Genomic DNA, 23,075 nt, shown 5'->3' with positions numbered 1-23,075 from the left:
TTGCGCAAATATCACTCTGAGCTCATGTTCTGGAATATCTGTTACGTGTTGTGTGGTCGAGTCTTTCAGCTGATGAATTGTGGTACATCTGCTCAAAAACACTCTTACTTTCAGATAGCACTACCATCAATAATTATCAGCAAGATTAATTTCTGGCGATCTTGAAAGTCAAGCTATAAGAAATAACACGGTTATTTAAAGTGTTGGGTAAAAATTTTTTATTGGGTTAAAGATGTGAGGAGCCGCACCACTCTACATGCATATGATATTTTCTATGTTTTTATCTCGTAAAGCTGGTGTCGCATAAACACGAAACACAAATCATATCCAAATAGCGTTGTCCATTACCTGTAGGCTAACAGTTTTTATTCTCTTTTTACTCTCCTCGGAAAAAGTAATCCTATAATCCTAATATCAAACTACTTGGGAAGACACACTAAGATGTAACTTTCAAATCGTGAAGTCCTTATTGTATGGCAGAATGTGGATTATTCAATGTCCAGATCTATAATTATGAGTGGTTATTGAGTCATTAATTTGGAAATACACTTCGTCAGTCCGAAGCCTAGTTCCAAGCCACGGTGGATCCGCCTGAATTTCAGCTATAGTTCGCACAGCAAAATCATATCGTTCAATTTGTGCAAAATTCGCATTTTTTTTATGATTACAATTTAAGTTGCCTCTTCAGTATTCGCCATACTATGAAGGATGGATAGAATAGAGAAAAATTCTCTCCGTCACCGGGTTTTCAGCTCTACGCTTTATCCACTAAGCCACACCGGATTCCAGTTCCGATGCCGAATCGAATCCCCTCAGTTTAAATTCTATCTCTCAGTTTTCCCTTTGGTGGCCTACCCTTAGAGAAACACTAACACATAGCGAGTTGCTAGAAAGTTAATTCTTAACGGACTTATGCACTCTAAACATAGAAAATTGAAAGAAGCATTGCGATGCGATCAGCGCGGAAGTGCTTAGGTCGGTTGGTGGTTAACGACGATGATGAGGTTATCAAGAGGCAGAACACACACAAGGCCCAGACTTCGGCCGTTGTAAGGCCACGGAAATACTAATCCAACTTAAGCGGTCAGCGGAGACTCCCGCGCCTCTCCTGCGGTTGTGGTGCAGTGGCACTTGGCAAGAGTATCGTCCGAAACAGCAGTGAAACTGTCGAATGATAGCTTGAAGAGAACAGTGAGGAGAGTGATGCGCCAGCACCTTCCACCAGAACCAAAATCTCTCAGCATCTCCACAATTTGCCGGAAACATTCAAGACTACCCTCAGGGGTGAGAGGTGGCTTCCTTATTGCGATTCGGAAGACGAAATGATCATGATATTCAGCAGCAACTCACATCTAAAGCTGTTAAAGCGGGTGATGGATGGTACTTTCAAAAGCGCACCGAACATAATATGCCGAATTTACGCAATACACACAAGCGTGCATGGGAAATGGCTGCCGCTAGTTATCGCATTGCTTGAGCAAATAACCCTTAGTACGCATTGTCTTTGGCACCAACTGAGACCAAAAGGTTTGGAAACCAATTTAATCTTGGACCAAAAGTTTTGGGAATCAATTTAATCTTGGACCAAAAGTTTTGGGAACCAATTTCATCTGAGACCGAACGTTTTGGGAACCAGTTTCATGTATCCAATTGTCCGGGGACATAAAGTCGGGGACGAATTGTCCTAGACCAGCGGTGACCAAAGCGCGTGTCGTGATTACATCGTATAATCATAGACATTCAAACGGATACGAGAAGTTTCCTGTACATTGCTGTGTGTTTCATTCACGTACTGAAGATAAGCAGTAGCGGTATCATGTCACTCTAGAAACTCTGTCTCTACAAGCAGTAAGAGGTGGTTTCGTAAAGAGTGAGGAGAACTATTTTGTTGTTCTGTCGGACAAAATGTAATACGTTTACTTTGCTCAACGGTTCAATTAGGTGTATATGGAAATATTAATTGCCACGCTGAATAATGTATTATTATTATTATTATTATTATTATTATTATTATTATTATTATTATTATTATTATTATTGACCACTAAGTATGTGTTTCTATAATTCTTCTGTACGTGCATGAATATTGATATTTTTAGATCTTCTCCCTAGAAGGATAAAATTATTAGGTTTTATCTCAGTTTTAATCTTCTTAATCTTTAGATGAGGGTAACTATTTATTAGTTATTCATTTAATAATAATATTGTAGAAAAACTGATCCAATATCATATGTCAACGAACTGTTAAACGCCAGGAATTGACATGTCTTAAATCATAGCCAGGAAGAGAAAGATGAGATAAATAAATGTAAGAAAGTCAGCTACCTAATGGGGTTTGAAATATCTCGTGCTCTAAAGCCTTTTGATAGAACAAAATTTCTCAAATGATTAATGATTAACATAGCTTAAATAACTTGTCCATAAGAAGTTTTAATTTTGAAAAACTACGTATTTCTCGACCAAATATCGAGAGAAGAATTTAGAAAATTCCTCATTATATTCAAGGGGAAGGTTTAAAAAAAGAAGCAAGAAAAATTGAGTATATTATTCACTGGCTCTTGATGACAGCAGTGACATTACTGATACAACAAAGCTTGAGATTTTTATCCGAGGAATTGATCAAGATGTTAGTACAGGAACCACCACTGGTTGTAGTTTTCATGCCAACTACCTTTCGTCCGTCTCCTTACTTCATAGGCTGTCTGTCGTATGTAATCACTGCAGCTCGAGTTTTGGTCACCGCTGTCCTAGACCCTTGTGCTGCTCATTTCTAGACGCCTTGCTACTTTATTGGCACTTCATACTCCATAGTGACTCAAATACAGTGTTGCTTGCAAAACTTAGCATCTGTTATATCGGTTAATAATAATAATAATAATAATAATAATAATAATAATAATAATAATAATAATAATAATAATAATAATAATATCACGTCTGTGATGTAGGAGTCATCATTCCGGTCTCTTACGCAGAGGGCCCGGATTCGATTCCCGGTCGGATTGATTTTCCTGGTTGAGGTTTTTCAGGGTTTTCCCCTCAACCATAAGGCAAATGCTAAGAAATTCGGGTCATAACATTCCTGATTATCACCGGCTTCATTCATCACCAAAATCATATTCATAAGAATTCAGTAATACATCTACAGACGCCATCTAGTTCATAACAATAGAACCAGTCTCAACAATAGTTCACAGGCCTTTGGATTTCACCCAAAAAATTAACTTGCGATATGACCAAAGAGTCCACACCTGTGGAGTAACGGTTAGCGGGTCTGGCCGCGAAACCAGGTGGCCCGGGTTCGATTTCCGGTCGGGGCAAGTTCAGGTTGAGGTTTTTCCGGGGTTTTCCCTCAACCCAATATGAGCAAGTGCTGGGTAACTTTCGGTGCTGGACCTCGGATTCATTTCACCCGCATTATCACCTTCATCTCATTCAGACCTAAATAACCTAAGCTGTTGATAAAGCGCCGTAAAATAACAGACTAACATAAAAAATAACCAAAGATTTTAAAGCGAGTATAAGTAACAGCCAAAAAAATAATAACAATCAGTGACACGACAATCAATGAAGGGTCAAGGCCAACCAGTCGACCTCTCGTCCACATTCCTCAACAGAGGTGAACGATCATCCGACGGGTGGAACGTGTGATTAGCACGATAATCCCCCAGCAGTTATAGTTGGTTTAGGCTACAGTTAGTGAAAAATGTGACTTTTCATTTGAACTCCGATTCTGGGAAAAATTTTAGTCATCACTTGACTTTAGTTTAGTGTAGTTGCTAAGAGAGCTGTTGCATCAGAGGTTCGCTGATTCAAATCCGGCCGAGGCAGTGAATTATAATGAGTGATAAAATCCTTAGCATGACTTCCTCCGGAAGGGAAGTAAAGCCGAACTTTGTCGTAGATTTACAGCATGTGAAAGAGTGTCCCTGACAGAGGTTCAGACAACATTTGTTAGACTACTTGTCGCTCGCAATGAATTTAAACATTGAATAACCTCTGTAGTTAAAACCGCCATTAAATGAACTACTGCTACTAGATAAATTTCATTCTCAATTTAAAATATAAATGTGAAATTTGAATTATTACTTGAGCTAAGAGTCGGTTGAAGCGCTCATCTGCCGATCCGGAGCTACGCTCGGGCGTGGGTTCGATTCTCGCTTGGGCTGACTATCTGGTTGAGTTTTTTCCGAGGTTTCCCCAACTGTAATGCGAATGTTACGTAATCTATGGAGAATACTCGGCCTCATCTCGCTATCACCAATCTCATCGACACTAAATAACCCAGTATTTGATACAGCGTCGTTAAATAATGAAGTAAAAAAACTTGAGCTAAGGCTTCCTGTGAAATTTCAATTCTAACTTCAGTTACAGTTTCCTACTAAATTTAAATATCGACTTAACATACGTACCGTGAGAAATAAGAATCTCTGTTTGAGACACAGTTCTGTGAGAAATTTGAATCTCCACTTGAATCACTATTTCGTCAGAAATTTTAATCGCCACTTCAGCTGCAGTTCCGTGAGAAACTGGCATCTCCTCTGGCTGCAGTTGCGTGAGAAATTTGAATCTCCATTCGAGCTACAGTTCCGCGTGAAATTAAGAATCTAAACATGCAACATGAAGTGGCAAGTAGACACGAGCGCATTGTGTAATACACGGGGAACTTACACTTTCCGTCACTTAGCAACCAGTCGTGTGCTAATGGCCCGGATTCCTGAGACAATTGCCAGAGTACTGACCCCAGACAAATTCCCTGATAAGATGAATTTGCTGGCGGCTCGGCCGAGCTCATCCACGGTGGAGCCGCGCCGTCTAGCTGTGTGCTCTCTGCTCGGTAGATATGGCAGGGCCGCTGCGGGCAGTGGTGGTGGTCTCCGCGACACTGGCGTGCACAGTCTGGGGCGAGACCCTCATCTGGCACGACGAGTTCAACACGCTGGACCTCGACGTCTGGAACCACCTCGTCACGGCCTGGAGAGGAGGCAACAACGAGTTCGAGTACTACCGCAACAGCAGGAACAACAGGTACGCGCCTCATCTTTCAAGTGGTTTTCGATATACTTTAATAACAAGCTAACTTCAATATATAACAGTGGATTTATTATGAGTAGGTATGTAGTGATAATAATTGCGGCTAAAATACTTGTCTTCGTCGTGAATATTTTTACTTGTTGTAGGCAACATATTAAGCAACTAGGAAAATAAATACAAACAAGGAAAAAGTTACAAGTAATCTGAGTACTACAGTAACAGCAGGAACAGTAACGCGCTTAACCCTTAAAGTGCCAAATGTCGACACCAACCATTAGGAAACTGTAGATTATAACTATTGTAGCGAGTAAATCAACTTTAATACATCGTATAGGCATAGTTCCAGACATACATAAATCATGTACCCACGTTGACTTCTCCAGTTTTACAAAATTTACGTCAGTTTAAAACTGTGTTTTCCAGTGTTTTCTCCTTCTGATAAATTGAAAGAAATCAATTGTGAATGCGTCTAATATTTTGTAACTATCTATAACTTGTATAATATTTAACTCATTTCACATTTCTTCATTCATTTAGCAGTCAGGTAACATACAGTCGGCCACCTTGGTCAGCAGGAGCGTTTGCCTGTTGACCCGGAACTGCGCTCGAGCGTGGGTTCGATTCACGCTTGAGCTATTACCTGATCGGAGTTTCTCCTCCTCACCCCGCGGTTTTTCTCAACAGTAAGGCGAATGTCTGGTAATATCTGACAAATCTTCGGCCTTATCTCTCCAAATACAATCTCGTTATGATCAAATTGATATACGCTAAATAACATGTCGATACAGCGTATTTTAATTGTGGTTTGGATTATTTTATTGGTTACTGCTTATAAGGAAGTATAGGCTAAATATAGAATTTAAATAGTAATTTAATAGGAGACATCGTTACAGTTTTACACTAAACCTATTTCCATTTTCGGTTACCGTGGGGTTATTGATTGTTTTTATGATGTGCTTTGCTGATTATATATATTAGTAGGTTATTTTACGACGCTTTATCAACATCTTATGTTATTTAGCGTCTGAATGAGATGAACGTGATAAATGAGTCCGGGGTGAAATGAGTCCGGGGTCCAGCACCGAAAGTTACCCAACATTTGCTCATATTGGGTTGAGGGAAAACCCCAGAAAAAAATCAACAAGGCAACTTGCGCCGACCGGGAATCGAACCCGAGCCACCTGATTTCTCGGCCAGACGCGCTAACCGATACGCCACAGATGTAGATGATATATAATTAGGTATATCATTGAAGAAGTTAAAATTTATTATGATCAATGGTTTCTTTGGTTGCATGAAAACTACGCTTCTTAATACTTGAAATATTTCGGTTTTTTAGTTTCTGACGTATATAAAATTATTAATTATTGTTATTTTGTTACCGAAATGTTAAATATCTGTGCTTTGTCTTCCAGAGTTTTGTACTGATTTAAGCAACTAATCGAATATGCTTTTAAAGTATAAAGTCTTTGGTCCAGGATAATTTATTTGAATGCATTACAGAGAAGTTATTCCTTGAATGTGTCACAAATATTATAAATTTTTTACTAATTCTCAACAAAGAATGCAAGTGTGCTGGACCAAATAATCGAAAAGTTCATTCATAATCTCAATAGAGCAAGAACGGCATTAGGCCATAACGACATCTCCTAGCAAATTTTCAATTAATTAAGTTTCAAAGAATGCACGCGACAAAAAGTAATATTGCGTATACTGATTTATGTACATAGAAATGTGACACTGACTAATTTAGATAAAGAAAAATCAAGTAAACGAAGATAAAATCTTCCGTTCGACAGTAGAACATACACTTTTAGGTGAAAGAAGTATAACAGAAAACGAAGAGGGGCATTGTAATTTATTTTAGGTAACGTACGTATTAAGATTGCCTAGTCGTATCTCTTAGCTGACTTAATTTCACTAAGGGAATTGTGGTTCGATTCCTGATAGATTAAAGTAATATGACGACTATGGGGAAGAAAGTCCTCGTCTGGTACTTCTTACTCCAGCAACTGTCTCAACAATCTCTATAATATTTCAATTTAAAAAATACTAATCGTCCACTGTGGTAGAAGTGGTAGTAGGCCTATAACTTGCGCATCTTGGTTCTATTCCTATTCGGAGGTGGAAATTTATCTCTATTTCAAAGGTGTCGAGTGAGTGTCCCATGTCTTGTACTTTAGATTGTCTCAATAGTTGGTCTTATACCTTGCTTATAATATGATCAACAAATCCTGCTATCGGGGCTTCTGATTTTCCCAAAATACTCTCAAGAGTAAGGACAAAATTAGCAATAGACAAAATACTTCTTTGAATTAGATGGAGATGGTAGTAATAAATAGTTTTTTATATTTAACGACTTTCTACTGATAGAGTACTGAGATCAATTTTCAACATGGGTAAAAAATGGTTGACAAATTTAGCTTGAAGTCCTCTATCAGGGACGTAAGTCTACGGTACTGAAACTGCTGCATTCTTTCTTCTCGAAAAAAAGCAATGCTAAAAATTTTGTTGTCCTTTAAAATCCGTCTGCCCCGCTAGGACAGCGGTATGATAATGATGACACTATAATATAGATTGTTGAAATAATTGTAATTACTTACTAACATTTTCGACGTAATTCTAAATAATAAAGTTGATATTTTTTTTATTTTATCATTTTTTTTTAATTTCATTTATTTCAATGACGCATCAGCCTAGATAGTCTTCTCTTTCAGGGCCTAAATCGCTATTGAACCATTTGAGTAGTACGCCTATTTATTAAATGTATGGGAAGCGTTTTTGTAATTACGCTATATAAGGTTATTGGAATCGTGAAGAATTAAATAATTTAAATTTTAATTACAGTAAAACATTGACTCACTGAGATTTATACAGAATAGCTAAAGCTCACAGTAATAACGCTTCATGGACGCTACAGCCGTAGATTAGACTCTCATTGGAATAACAGATGCTTGTCCGCCCTCAATGTGATGTCCGGTACTGTCTTAACGCTGGTTCACAATAAACCGGGAACGAAAACGACAACGAGAAGGAGAACGGAAATAATCTTAAAATAAATGTATTTTAATGTGAGCATTCACAATAGTTAATTGTGAATGCTTACATCTAAATACATTTATTTTAACAATATTTCCGTTCTCGTTGTCGTTTCCGTTCTGGGTTTATTGTGAACCAGCCTTTACGTAGATATCGCTCGTAGTATAGACCTCGTCTTACGGGAGTTCTGCTGTTTTCGTCTATCATGCATAGCAAAAATACTAAAAGTAGGATGCACCTCAGTAGGGAATGGGAAAGCTCGATGAAAAAATAAAGAATATAATAAAGACATTAATGACGAGCCAATCGTATGGAACTCCTTGTCAGTAGTAAAGGTAAAGGTAACCTCTTTTATACGCCAGGAAGACGCTTGGTAGTATGGAGATAAGCTCCATGCTTTCATCACGTCGGCAATATAACGAGATGGTATGGTTGGCACCGGCTGCCTTTTAAGGCTGGTTCACAATAAACCGGGAACGGAAACGACAACGAGAACGAGAACGAGAAAGGAAATACATTTATTTTAACAGTATTTCCGTTCTCGTTCTCTTTGTCGTTTCCGTTCCCGGTTTATTGTGAATCAGCTTTTACTCCTTGGAAGGACCCGGTACTCAATTTGTCAGGACACTGAGTTGACCTTGGTGTCATTCGAGAAGTTTTGGCAGCGAGAAAAGTCCTGCCACTATCTGGAATTGAACGGGGGACCTTCCAGTCCGCAACCAATTGGTCTCTCAACTAAGCTCGAAATATTTACGTGAAACACTGATAAACGTTAAAAGTCTTTGCCACTTCCAAGATGAACTTCAGAACTATTTCAGCATTACTAAAGGCCCAAATACATAAACTAAGTATGTGCAGTACATTATGCATATACAGTAAATAAGTACAGTAGGTCTATGTAAGTTTTGTGTGTATGTATGTACTTATGTATGTATGTATATATTTTTTTAGTTGGTTATTTAACGACGCTGTATCAACTACGATATTTAGCGTCGATGGGATTTGTGATAGCGAGATGATATTTGGCGAAATGGGGCCGAGGATTCGCCATAGATTACCTGGCATTCACCTTACGGTTGGGGAAAACCTCGGAAAAAACTCAACCAGGTAATCAGCCCAAGCGGGGATCGAACCCGCGCCCGAGCGCAACTTCAGACCGGCACGCAAGCGCCTTAACCGACTGAGCCACGCCGGTGGCTTGTATGTATGTATGTATGTATGTATGTATGTATGTATGTATGTATGTATGTATGGGAGTCATTACGACCCGGCGTTACGACCTGGAACATTTATTACGCTTACCTTCCATCCAGGTTCATTCCTAACGCATTACGACTGACTATAATAAGGTTCGCTGAGTATTCAGGTTTCGAGGATTTTTCAATAAATAATCCAAGGTCTGACCGGGACAGGCCGAAGATTTTACCATTGAACTACAATATTGCAGGACTTTTTTTGAACAGAATTAATAAGCGGTAAATTTTGTTTAGCTATTAGGGTTATGTTCCTATTACATGGATTACCAGCCTTACGTACATGCGATATAGGTCGTCCGAATATGAGATGGACTGATCAATACAGGGTTCAGACTCGGAATGGATCTTGGTCGCAATCGATTTGGAAGTAGAAGAAGAAGAAGAAGAAGAAGAAGAAGAAGAAGAAGCGGTATAAGATGTAAACTGTCAATTCTTGTGACTGAAGTAGGTTATCCCGACAAGATATTATGTATTATAGCACAGAAATATTGAAGAACATGATGATTTGTGTTGGCATACTTCGTCACTAGCGAAACTAGATCTATTCATGTCTTCTCTGGATACCAGACTCTTGCTTTCACTGTTAGAACTAACAGACAAAGAAACTGAAAGAAAATGGTTTATGAGAAGTCAGAAAAACATATACAGTAGCCTAATTACCATATTCCTACCACGTAAACACTTACTGTATTCTTCGAGGTTCTTGAAAACATCGCAGTCGGCAGTCATACTCTACTGTAATAGACATTTAATGGCAGACAGGGCGGTGCATTAAGATAGCTTATCTTGCTAGAGAGGTCTAGTAAGAAAATACTTGTAGCGTTTGCCGTTTCTTTCACTGTCAGTTCAAATAAAACCAAAAACACGGAAGTTTTGAAATATTCAGCATTAAAAATGAAATTTAGTAGATTTTAAAGCAGAAAACGTGAAATGTTTTCAAACATTTCATAAACAGTACCAAAATGATTTATGACTGAACTGTCAGAGTTACCCTTAATAATATATACAGAGTGAATCGTAAGTAATATCAGGCTAATTTCAAGGGGTTATTCTTTGAGATATTTCAAATAAAAAGTTTAATACAATTTTACTCGTTTTTGCTTCCTTTCCGAGATAAAAATTGTTTTATATGGAGTACTTCATAGCATAGCCTATTTTGGGAAGGCCATTGCTATAATTCCCAATATGCTCAGTCACTTTAAGAGAGCAAGGTATTACGATAATAAATGATTAAAAAAATTGTAGTTTTGTCCTTTAAATGTGCAGAAATTTGATCCGAACAAATTTACATTTTAAAATTCCTTTTCAGAACAAAAACCTACACTTGTCCAGATCAAATTTCTGCACATTTAAAGGACAAAACAAACATTTTTTCAATCATTTATAACCATAATACACTGGTCTCTTAAATAGATTAAGCATATTGGGAATTAATTCAGTAGCTTTCCCGAAATACACTATGAAATATTTCATATAAAATATTTTTTTTCTCGAAAAGGAAGCAAAAAACCTTCAAAATTGTACGAAACATTTTGTTTGAAATATCTCAAAGAATAACAACCTGAAATTAATGACTTTTTTACGTTTCACCCTGTAGGCATTCCATCTGAAATTAAAGATTAATATTAGACTTCTTTTACTAATTATTTCGGCACCGCAGCCTGAGGCTTATTGTACCTAGACCCACAACTCTACTGAACACACGCACACGCTGCAGAACTCCCCCGTTTACTGGGTCAGGGTGCCCGGGGGCTACTGTGAGACACCACATACACTGGGACAATGGACAGACAGCCAGTCCCCGTGAAGAGGTCCGAATTAAATTCCCCTGAATTCATAACCGGGAATCGAACTCGGGATACCTTGATCAGGAGTTCAGCGCGCTACCTCGAGACCAGGGAGGCGGACAATATTAGACATACTCCATTATAGCAAAATTCCTAAGTCTTGGATGAAAATATTTACGACTTACCATAGGAAGCCTGCCAAAGCAATTAACATAATAATAATAATAATAATAATAATAATAATAATAATAATAATAATAGCGTAACAATAATAAAGGATATAATAATTCAGAGCAAGATCACACAATTACGAGTGACGATCACACTATCAGGAAGAATGGATGACGAAAAGAAAAATTGTAAGCAAAAGATGCGCGTTGTATCGTCATTTCAGGATGTCTTGGAACCGAATGGAATACATAATCAGAAAACGCATACTAAGACTAAATGCTATATTTTCAACCTTGATGTCGGTGCGAACTAAATTATTGTCTCGCGGATACTATACAAATGTAGTACACTTTAAACAGTGAAGTGCCACTTGATGTAAACACAGCAATGCCAGTACACAAGTTACGGTATTAACGACGCTTCCCGCTACACACAACTCCCACACTGGTGAAAGTGAATATTCTCACTTTCGTCTGTAAACATTACTGCGGAACAGACTCGTTAATTCTCTACGAGCACCGTGACTAATGTTAGTACTACTATTAACGTGTTGTTTTCTTGTATTCCACTAGTACAATTTATCGGTGTGTACACAAGATTACTCCTGGTTGCAACCAGCTTCCCGAAAAGTGATTTTATTTTAAGGTACTCATTATTATTATTATTATTATTGTCATTATTATTATTATTATTTATTATCATTACTTATGCATAGTGCTGATAATATATACATCTACAACTGAAGTGAACTAAAATGTTCTGTTCTAGCAGGAAAGTAAAAATTTGTCTTCCTTCGCAGGGATTGTGTGTTTCTTGAATTGTGTTTATCCTGCGTTGTCTTGAGTCATTCTGATATTAATAGACAGTCCCAGAACCATGCTACTTGTGATTGTATAGTGTTGGTTTAAGTATTATTATTATTTTTATTATTCCCGTTAAATAACAGATTAAAATCCCGCGCCGTGGCGTCGTGGTCTAAGACATCCTGCCTAGGACTCGCGTTACGGAATGCGCGCTGGTTCGAGTCATCATGGGGGAAGAAATTTTCTCATGAAATTTCGGCCAGTGTATGGGACCGGTGCCCACCCAGCATCGTGATGCACTTGGGGAACTACGATAAGTAGCGAAATCCGGTTGCGAATGCCAACTATAACGGCTGGAGGGATCATCGTGCTAATCACACGATACCTCCATTCTGGTTGGATGATCATCCACCTCTGTTTCGGCATGTGGGCGTGAGGCCAGCAGCCGTCTGGTCGGTCTAGGCTACGGGTCGTCAGCACAGAGCACGCTGGGGCTAGTCTCTCTTACCCACGGGAAACGCAGTGCACTAGAGTGCACTCCATAGCTGCTAGCGGGTATGCTCTCTATCTCTCCCTGTTGCACGACAGTGCACATGAGACAGCACCGTCTATACTTTGCACATTTAAGCGAGTGCTGACAATCACTGGTCTAGGCCCTTCACGGGCTGTAGCGCCACGGATGAGATTGATTATTATTATTATTATTATTATTATTATTATTATTATTATTATTAAATAACAGATTAAAACCTGAAAAAAAAAACTTTTCTTGCTAAAATTTCATAACATCTATCGGAAATCGATGTCAGGTCCTATCGATAAAAAGACATTAGCGCAGACAAGAATAATAATAAGCCCCAGAGGCACAGAGCGCCAAGCCTTTCCTGAATGAGTTACGCTGACAGGCGGGCCATCCTGCCTCAGCCCTTGCTAGAGCCAAGTCCCATTCGCAAACGAGTAGCTAGGTAAGCTCCAGAGACCCGGAGCTCCAATACTTTCCTATATCAGCTTCGAAATCTGTACTACCAAGACTATACACAACCTATTTTTACTATTGTAGATAATTAATTCATTCATAGTTTTCTGCCCAAGGTAAGGTCTTTCACTGCAAACTCAGCATTCTTCAGTCTTTCCTATTTTCTGCCTTCCTCTTAGTCTCTGTATATGATCTATATATCTAAATGTTGTCTATCATCTGATATCTTCTTCTGCCCCGAACTCTTCTCCCTTTTACCATTTCTTCCAGTGCATCTTTCAGTTGAAAGTTTCTTCTCGGTTAGTGACCCGGCAAATTTCTTTTTCTCTTCTTGGTCAGTTTCAGCATCATTCTTTCTTCATCCATTCTTTCCAACACAACTTCTTTCTTATTCTCTCTGTACACTTTACACGCTCGATTCTTCTCCATATCCACTTTTGAAATGCTTCTAGTCGCTTCTCTTCACTTTGTCGTAAAGTCCATGTTTCTGTTCCATAAAATGCCACACTCCACACAAAGCACTTCACTAATCTCTTCCTTAGTTATTTTTGCAGACTTAAGCAGAAGATGCTTGTTTTTCTATTAAAAGCTTCCATTGTCATTGCTATCCTCCTTTTGACTTCCCGACAGCAGTTCATGTTACTGATTTTAGTACATCCCAAGTTTTTGAAGCTGTCCATTTGCTCTATTGCCTCATTTAGATTTCGCAAGTTTACCTTCTTTACTTGTCTTCCTATGACCATGGTCTTCGTCTTGTTGGCATTTATTTATCTTCATTCCATACTGCTCACAGCTGCCATTTAACTCCAGTAGCAAGTCATTTAGTATCATCTCCTTTTCTGCTAATAACACCATACCATCAGAAACTCTTATGCATTTTATTCTTCTTCCTCCTATTGTCACTCCTGCCATATTCTGAAAATACTTCTTCACTAAATCCTCTAAGTAGATGTTGAACAGGGTGGGTGATAAAGGGGATCCTTGACATACTCCTCTTCCTATTTTACTTCCTTCTGACATTTCTTCTCCTGTCCTGAATGACTCGTTGTTTCATATAAAAGTTATTGAAAACAGCCTCCTCTCTTTCCAATCCACGCCAATTTTCTTTAGAATTCCCATCAGTTTATTCCAATTTACTCTGTCAAACGCCTTTTCTAGATCCACAAACACTATATACACTTCTTTATTATTCTCTTGATATCTTTCGCCGATTTTTCGTAGCAGTCCAATTGCATCTCTCGTACCTTTTCCCTTCTTGAAGCCAAATTGCTCTTCTTCTAACTATTCTGTTCTTTAATAATAGATTAAATCAGAGGGAGGTGGAGAGCGTTAGTGGAATGATAGAGGGAAAAGAAAGTACCCCGAGAAAAACTCTTTGCATCGTCCACCACAAATTCCATCACGATCTAGCCTGGGATCGAACCCGAGCCGCCTCGATGGAATACCAGCTCACTAACAAGCCACCGAAGCGGTCAACTTTAGTATACTACGCAAATCAGGAAGTTGTATATTTTGCCTATGAATCAAAGTGTTGTCTTGTTATACAAATTATTTTTAATAAACAGCTTTAACATTTCCGATGCATGTAACATACGAACAGAGAAAAATGCATTGCTCATCAAGTCATCACCTCAAGACTCCAATTACTGTAGGTGGCCTTGAATGCTTCTACAGCATAGATACAGTTACGGTATGACTAGTTATTTGTTTTCCGTAAGATTATACACCAGTGAAAACCAAGGACATCTGCACCTGTCCTGTAATTTTAAAACATTAATATTGGCTGTGTAAACTCTGATGACCACGCGTCATTTTGTCACACTTTAGAGTAGTCATCGTCATCGTCATCAGACGTCAAAAGGATTCTATGGTAAGGTGACTACTTTAACGAAATGTTCCTTCTTAAGACAACGTAGCACAAGTAGAAGATGCTCAAACTCAGTCTTCTGAAAACCAGTAAGTAGGAACTTATTTTCGTATATGCTGTAACATCATGTTATTGTTGTTGTTGTCGTTGTTGTTTATTCAACTGTCCAATGACAGGTTTTAACCTCAAAAGTGACACCAATAAGAAATCACTCATGAGGCAGCTAAGCCGGGAGATAATGCGTTACGGTGGCTATTTCCTTTCCCCCCTCCATTGCATACATCGCTGACTAGTAACATATTACACTACTCAGACTTCAGATGTATACAAACAATATTGTTCTTCCTCTAACACATATCGTCAAGCGAGATGTATACTGTATCAGCCAGAACCTCAGTCAGAGGAAAAAATATCGATTATTCAATCCTACATAAAAAGCAATAAAATAGAAATTTCAAACAAAAATGTCATGATTATAAACAAATATAATAAACTAAGAGGCAGTATACAAGTCGAGAAATTGTATTTCCAGTACTGAATGACTATAAAATATACCATTCTTTCGTGTGTTACGATCTCAATCAGTTTAGTTAATAATAGTATATTATTGCACGAGACAATGTGTAGGAAACGAGCGAAGCAAAGCTATTTTTTTTGTACGACAGCATTATAAATTAATAAAGAAATAATATATTAAGGGTAGTTTGATATCATGGTCTATGAAGAAAGGGGTTGCTATGACAACAATGATATATTAAAAGGCAAATCATATCATAATATTAACTTTATGTCGCAAGTTATGCAGTCATAATAGAGGTCATGACGTTTTGTTTGGCATAGAAATATTTTGCTCACTGGTACAATAATGTGGCATATTATGAACGATTTTCACTAATGATAAAGACTTTTTACAAAGCTGATGTACAAAAAAGTATTCAATACATATTTTCCTTGGATCTATAATATTTCAGCTATATATGTATAAATTATCTTTATTTAATTTCTTATTCAAAAGCTCAGTAATACATTTTTTCGAGAAAACTTAATTCTTTTACTTCAGTTTTTTTTAATTATATTTGTTTGGTTCGAGAATTGTGAGGTGTATAAATTTATAGATATCGCGATAATTTTAAAACTTTTTTATGTTTTTGTCGTCCGAGTCCTTTATGAAATACATACGATATAAACAACTAAATAATTTTATTTTTCCTATTCATATTATTTTAAATGTTATCATGTTATATAGAATGATTGAGTTGTTTCTATAACATTTTCACCAATATATATTTATTCTCAACATGCTTCTAACCCTTTAAATATTAATACTTTTTATATGTTCAATATTTAAATTATAAACACAATATTTTTATTTAATTCTAATATTAATCTAAATTATCTTAAGAATTAATTATTAAAACTTATTCAGTAATAGCTCAGCAATGTAGAAGCTGTTAAAGACAAATTACGGACTTAAAGATTGCCATAATATTTTTGTAAGACTATCCTTCTTTGGAAATCAGGTTGTAGTGTTCAGAAGCAGAACAATGCATTGCGTATTACAGTTAGAGCTGTACCTATTTCTGAGCAGCCTATATCGCGGAGATAAAGTTACTGCCAAGGTGAACTTCCTGTATATACGAATGTTTATGTACAAAAAGACTAACGTATTGATCTAGTCTGTCCATTCAATGCCACACAAACGGTGTTTCGGTGGTAGATAACCTCGAGAAGCATGCAGCCATTGTCAAGGGTAGCCCATGTCTGCGAGCCAACTGACACTCTATACACGAGGTGCCGTGGGTTCGAGAAATCGTACACTTTCATCACATGCACTGTAAATGTGAATATGTGAACGGGTATGAAATGGTCAGTTAAGTGAATAAAGAATGAATATTAATAGGGCAACAGAACTTATCCGGAGGAAAGTATTTTCTAAGAAGTAAATTTGATCTCATTTCGAACAGGCAGGATATTTAAGATAACTAAGTACTAAGTTGAGTGGCCATTATAATGTTTTTTTTTCCTGTTTTCACGAATTAGACTGAAGTCTGCTTAGTTCTCAAAAAGATTTCTTCATCATATGAGTGATCGTTTTGTTTCTATATTTCCTGTAGAATGAAATTTTGAAACTTTTCTTGCAATTATTTCTTCATTCACACATTTATTTTTACTTGGTTATTTAACGACGCTGTATCAACTACTGTCTTATTTAGCGTCGATGGAATTTGTGTTAGTGAGATGGTATTTGGCGAGATGAGGCAGAGGATTCGCCATAGATTAGCTGACATTCACCTTACGGTTGGCGAAAACCACGGAAAAACCCAATCAGGTAATCAGCCCAAACGAGAATCGAACCCACACCCGAGCGCAACTCCGGATCAGCAGGCAAAAGCGCTACGGCCTGCTTTTCATACAAGTTGGATGATTAATATATTTTACTATATTTTAAGCTATATCTTCCTGGATGGAATACTTAGTTTTTAAGATTCTTGTAATTTTTATTTGAGAACGCCAGTACATTATCATCTTCTATATTTCGTAAAAGTCTCGTCTGTTCCTTGAATTCTATTTTTGTTCTTTTGATTATAGCTCCTGTCTCTGAGCAACGCTGAGCTGCCATGGCGTTGTAGAATTTTGATTGAGTTTCTAAAATTCCTTTTATTAAGATATTTTTCGAATAATTCGTTCATTTAAGAAATAAATATTATTTATGATATATTTATGACATAAAGAAGAGTGGGGTTTTCGTATGCAGCGGGTAATAGTACGCACCTAAGTTTAAGAATATGACAGCACTCTATGGTCGTGTTCGGTGAATTAGTCTAGCGGCAACATCTGTAACGTCAATCTAGTCGAATGTTAGCGCTGTACTGTTGATTCAAGCGCTTCAGTGTGTCAGTCGATTTTTTTGCGGTTTTCTTATAATTCTGTGGCTTCATTGTGTGTAAGGGAAGTAATATGCATCTGAGTGATAAGGATTTTATGTAATGTGTCCTAAAAGTACAACTACATTACTGTTTGTGAAAAGTGCAACACTCAGAAAGAATGGGTCGAACGACTCCAAACTCGGGAGATGTGTAGAACAGCGTACCACCAATAATTCATTAAGTTTATAGAGAGATGGCATACACATAGGCCCAACAGTGACGTCTCTTGTGTCACCAGCAAGGTCAGTGTTATGCCTTGCTCAGTCAGTGCCGAGCTTCCAAACGAAGTGTAAACGTGAAAGCTAGTGCAGGTATGCCTCCTCAACCAATTTTCTCAGTATCTAGCACAGCAAATAAATTTAATCTTAAAGAATGTCACTTTCATTATTTGTATATTTAGTGAAATCTTCACGTTTTAAATTTGTGTTCATAATAAAAATGCTTATTTTGATTATCCCGTTGTTTCTGTAATTTATTTGTAGTTAGACAGATTTGGTCGCATTTCTAAATAAATATTTTAATTTGTTTATCTTTACGAAAGCAACAAACAATGACAGCGAATGAAATATGGCACCAAGTAAGTAAATAAAATATATCCAATAAGAGTATGCATTGTTAAATTCATGTTATTACCTGTTACTTATTATTCAGCCAGCGAAATAATCCTATTATGTGTGTGTGTCTAATGCCTATCCACTTCACTTGCGTGATTCGGGTTTCGCATATTGCGGATAGATGGCAGGACTGTGATCCATTTTTCAAGTTGCACACCACTTCGGTGCACCACTCTATATATGGTGTATATCTATGGAGAGTGGAAGGGCGCAATATCAGTACGTGAGTGAGTTATGTCATATACTAGGGTAAGTGTATGTGTAAGTGTTCGTGTAAGTGTAATCCCAGATCACATATAGACTAGATTACTCATTTCTATGTTAAAATCGGTTGCACTTTGAAGAGAACAACCGCCAGGATCGCCACGCGTCCACCGTAAACGAACACGAGATGGTAGTACAGTCGCTAATCCAATTCAAATGGGAATTATGACGTGACTCCTTATGTAGTAACTAGATGGCAGCATATAAACCTGACGAAAGTTGTTACCGTCAAAGCCTATAACGCCGAGAAATCTGGGTATATGTGATCTAATGTGTAATATAGGAAATAGGTGGTGATGATGAAGATGAGGAAGGGAGAAGGGGAAACCCGGTGCCGGAAAATAGTCTACTCCTGTCGAAGAGCACAAAGGGGACCGCCAGGCTTAACGTCATCATCCGACGGATGGTGATATATGCCTTCTCTTCATATGCACTGCGGAGAAATTTGGGATTTAACCCAGGCATATTGGTGCACAATTTAGTGATTAGAAGTTGTACACTACCATCTCTCCTAAACCCGAGTTAGAAATTTTACATGAAAATTTCTGATCCCGCCAGGAATCGAACCCGTCGGTTAGTCTGGAGCAGACGCGCTACCACAGAGCTAACTCAGCGGACTCTCCTATTAAATATCACGCGCTGTTTTAATATCCTTTGGAATTTATCGACGAAATGAAAACCTCTTGTGATATTACCTACGGTGTTGTGCACTACAAGAATCTAATTCCGAATGTCTGGGTTCTATTAAGTCGGTGGTTGGTGCGATTGATACCAGCATGGCAAAAGCATCACGGTCTTCACATGAGGATAACAACGGCAATCCAAACACACAATGAAACCATTTTCTTATTTCTGATTGGGAATAACATATTCCTTAAATTCGAGAATGTTGAGAGTTTTCGATACCAGTTCTGCATAAGGTGAAATTTACAAAGTGGTAACAACATAGCAACAACAAAACACTACGTCCCAAACGATATGTCGATAACAGACCTAAACGCTTTCTCTTTTCCAAGTAGTTCACAACTTGACCGTCCCATACGTGTTACACCCGTCCAAGCAGAAGCGTCGAAACTTACCCAGCATTTTCTCTTAATGGGTTGAGGGAAAACCTCGGAAAAATATCAACTTGTCCCAACCCAGGCCAACACACTAACCGTTACTCCACAGCAGTGGACCACCACCATCACCACCACCACATCTTCATATATAAAATAACAAAAAGAAGGAAAATGTTACTGGACCTTGCTCTACTATTATTTATTTTATATTTATACAAAGTTTTTTAAATCCAAAAAACCAAAGAAGACTGAAGTTTTAACAGAACTAAAGTTTGTTACTCAGTTTTTATCCTTCTGTTCCATATCGTTTTCCTTGGAAAGATAGCATGTTTTGTGTTGTTGAAAATGTAGTCAGATATTGTTTGTGTATTTATTTTATGCTACCGGATGTGGTGCGAGAACTCAGTTCTAATCTGATAAAAGCCAGCAACAAATTTTAGGTGACATACTATAATTGATGATACGTTTGAAACCGGTAAAGTATAAACAAATACCGTTAATTACACACATACTGTACTCCAATAGCACGGGAAAATACATGAAGCGACCTTAGTGATAGGATCATTTTCATTGGGGAAATAATACACTTTTGTTATGTTATCTCTAAAAAATAAATGATGGGAATCTATACATGGTACGCGAATCCGAAATTGTACGCAATTAATTTCACAACCTATTACATTATATATATATATATATATATATATATATATATATATATATATATATATATATATATATGTTACATTAACACAGTAAGTTGAAGTATGTAGACTTTCAAGTCATCAAAATAATAGCACAGTCTAGTATATACAGTCACGAAGCTTGAGTTGTTGAGGTTGCTACGAACAATGGACTGTGCAGGTACTATTTCGCATTGCCTGTAATGAGGCGATATTAACCTAGTGGTTAGCAACTACCTATGGATGCATATTTATTAAATATTGAGCTTCGTGACTGTATATACTAGACTGTGATAATAGTGTCGTTAATTGAAAACACTATGTATCAATTATTGAAACAACCATCATTTTAAGTGAAGATTTGTCAAATCATCCATAGTCACATACTTCAAAATCCCTTTCTTTTGCAAACTCAGAGTATTTCTAGTGCCAATATTTTCTTCTTACCTTCATCTCTACTTCAGCGATGTAAAACAATAACGAAGAGTGACATCATCATCGGACATGCTTCCAATTCCCACCTAACTCTCATTTAAAAATTAACAACTAAAAGTCATGGAGAAATTTCAAGAAAATCAATCGGCACCGGTACTCTGAACCAAAATTTTCTGGGAACATTTGATATGCACTTTTCATATGGCGCTATTCGCAGCAATCATCATCCTTAAAGTTTTGATCCTAGTGATCCGGATCACTCATTTTCTTAATACTGGTGGAGCCGAGTTAGGTACATTGGCACTGCGACCGTGCTGTCTATTGTGTGTAAGCCTACTAATTCAGAGGGATGAATGAGATGAGGGAATTTCAACTGGTATATCTGAACCCCAGAAAACCAGAGACACAGTGGGCATTTCTCTTACAATAATTGTAATAACAATTACATTGTTATAATAATGACATCAATGTTGAGTTATTGGTAATTATTACCAATAACTCAACATTGGCGTTACGTAAGTGATAGACTACGTCTGGCTAGCCTTCTACATTACATTTCATTTCGCCGAAGCTCTGCGCCGTCCTAATATGAAGTAAGAGGAAAGGTAAGACGAAATGGAGTGTGTTGGTGGAATGAAGTAGGTCTACGTATGATTGAGGGAAGTGCCAGAATGATGGATAAACCCCTCAACCTACAATCTTCTCTACCACAAGAAGCTACGTGTATAGCAGTTATACAATACAAAACACTAAATACTAAATTAAAATGAAGAAAACTATAATATTAATTTTATTGTTATTTTTAAGGCATATGAATCGAAAAAAAATCCAGGAAAATGTTTAGAAAAAGGAAGACTTGCGTAATTCTAAACCGAGAAGGAAGAAACTAGCAAGATAATTGGTAATTTTGTCACTTTTTTCCAGTTATGCCGTAATAGTGGATAAATAAATCCCACGTCGTTTTCACGGAAACGGTTACAAACTGGTTGTATAACATTTACAAGTTAAGTGGCAGCGAATTTTGAACGGTAAAACTAAAGATTCTTATTCTCTCTTTGCTTTGCGTAAAAACAGTTTATCAGGGGAACCACTACAAAAGAATTCGAAGAATGAATATCTTCGTTAAAAAACAATACTAGCATCGTTTTCCAAACTAATTTCCATGCCGGAAGCGCTGCCTTCAATAGACCTATCGGCTATTTCAAGTGAACGAAATTGGAAAACTGTATCCTATTTCCTTTGTTGTAATTATAGCAACGCTACATTACCACCAACCATTAACAGAGAAACCCAAAGGCAAGAACCATTTCTGTAAGATCAGTACGCATCGTCTGAAAATGCTGTAAAACTGTGTTATTATTTTAATTATTGTAATTGTTCCTGAATCATGTTAAGATTGTTGTTCGGTTGTTCTTTATGGTTGTGAAACTTGGACTCTCACATTGAGAGAGGAACATAGGTTAAGGGTGTTTGAGAATAAGGTTCTCAGGAAAATATTTGGGGCCAAGAGGGATGAAGTTACAGGAGAATGGAGAAAGTTACACAACACAGAACTGCACGCATTGTATTCTTCACCTGACATAATTAGGAACATTAAATCCAGACGTTTGAGATGGGCAGGGTATGTAGCACATATGGGCGAATCCAGAAATGCATATAGAGTGTTAGTTGGGAGGCCGGAGGGAAAAAGACCTTTGCGGAGGCCGAGACGTAGAGGGGAAGATAATATTAAAATGGATTTAAGGGAGGTAGGATATGATGATAGAGAATGGATTAATCTTGCTCAGGATAGGGACCAATGGCGGGGTTATGTGAGGGCGGCAATGAACCTCCGGGTTCCTTAAACGCCAGTAAGTAAGTAAGTTCCTGAATCATGTATCTAACTTGTAACCGTAAATCATTGCTTGTAATATCCTTTTTTTACTCTTAGCTGTTTCATTGTTCATGAATTAAGTATTAATTTGAAACTGAAAATCAAACTTTGTTTTATCAATCTACTATTGATTATCTTTTTAAAGTAGTGTATTTACTTTGAAACGGTTAGAAATTCTTGTATATCTTTTGCATTGATTATTCCTCAAACATCTCATTATCTCATTCTTTCACTAATGTGCATGCTTCTACATAATTCATGTGAATTGTAACTGTGACCACTATT

At 37.4% G+C, this 23,075-nt stretch overlaps 1 protein-coding gene across 1 annotated transcript in view; it reads left to right on the top strand.

Moving 5' to 3' along the window:
• Nucleotides 1-4,816: 4,816 nt before the first annotated feature.
• Nucleotides 4,817-23,075, top strand: part of LOC138701167 (beta-1,3-glucan-binding protein-like) — a 109,459-nt gene continuing 91,200 nt past the window's right edge. Inside the window, exon 1 of the mRNA XM_069827793.1 lies at nt 4,817-5,028. Within this exon, the coding sequence (XP_069683894.1) occupies nt 4,844-5,028 (185 nt within the window). The 5' untranslated portion in view covers nt 4,817-4,843. The remainder of the gene's footprint in view (nt 5,029-23,075) is intronic.

Source organism: Periplaneta americana, chromosome 1 (genome assembly GCF_040183065.1).
Source record: "Periplaneta americana isolate PAMFEO1 chromosome 1, P.americana_PAMFEO1_priV1, whole genome shotgun sequence".
In the NCBI taxonomy this organism is placed as follows: domain Eukaryota; kingdom Metazoa; phylum Arthropoda; class Insecta; order Blattodea; family Blattidae; genus Periplaneta; species Periplaneta americana.
The sequence above is the reverse complement of the archived record's forward strand: the minus strand, read 5'-3'. Positions and strand labels throughout refer to the sequence as shown.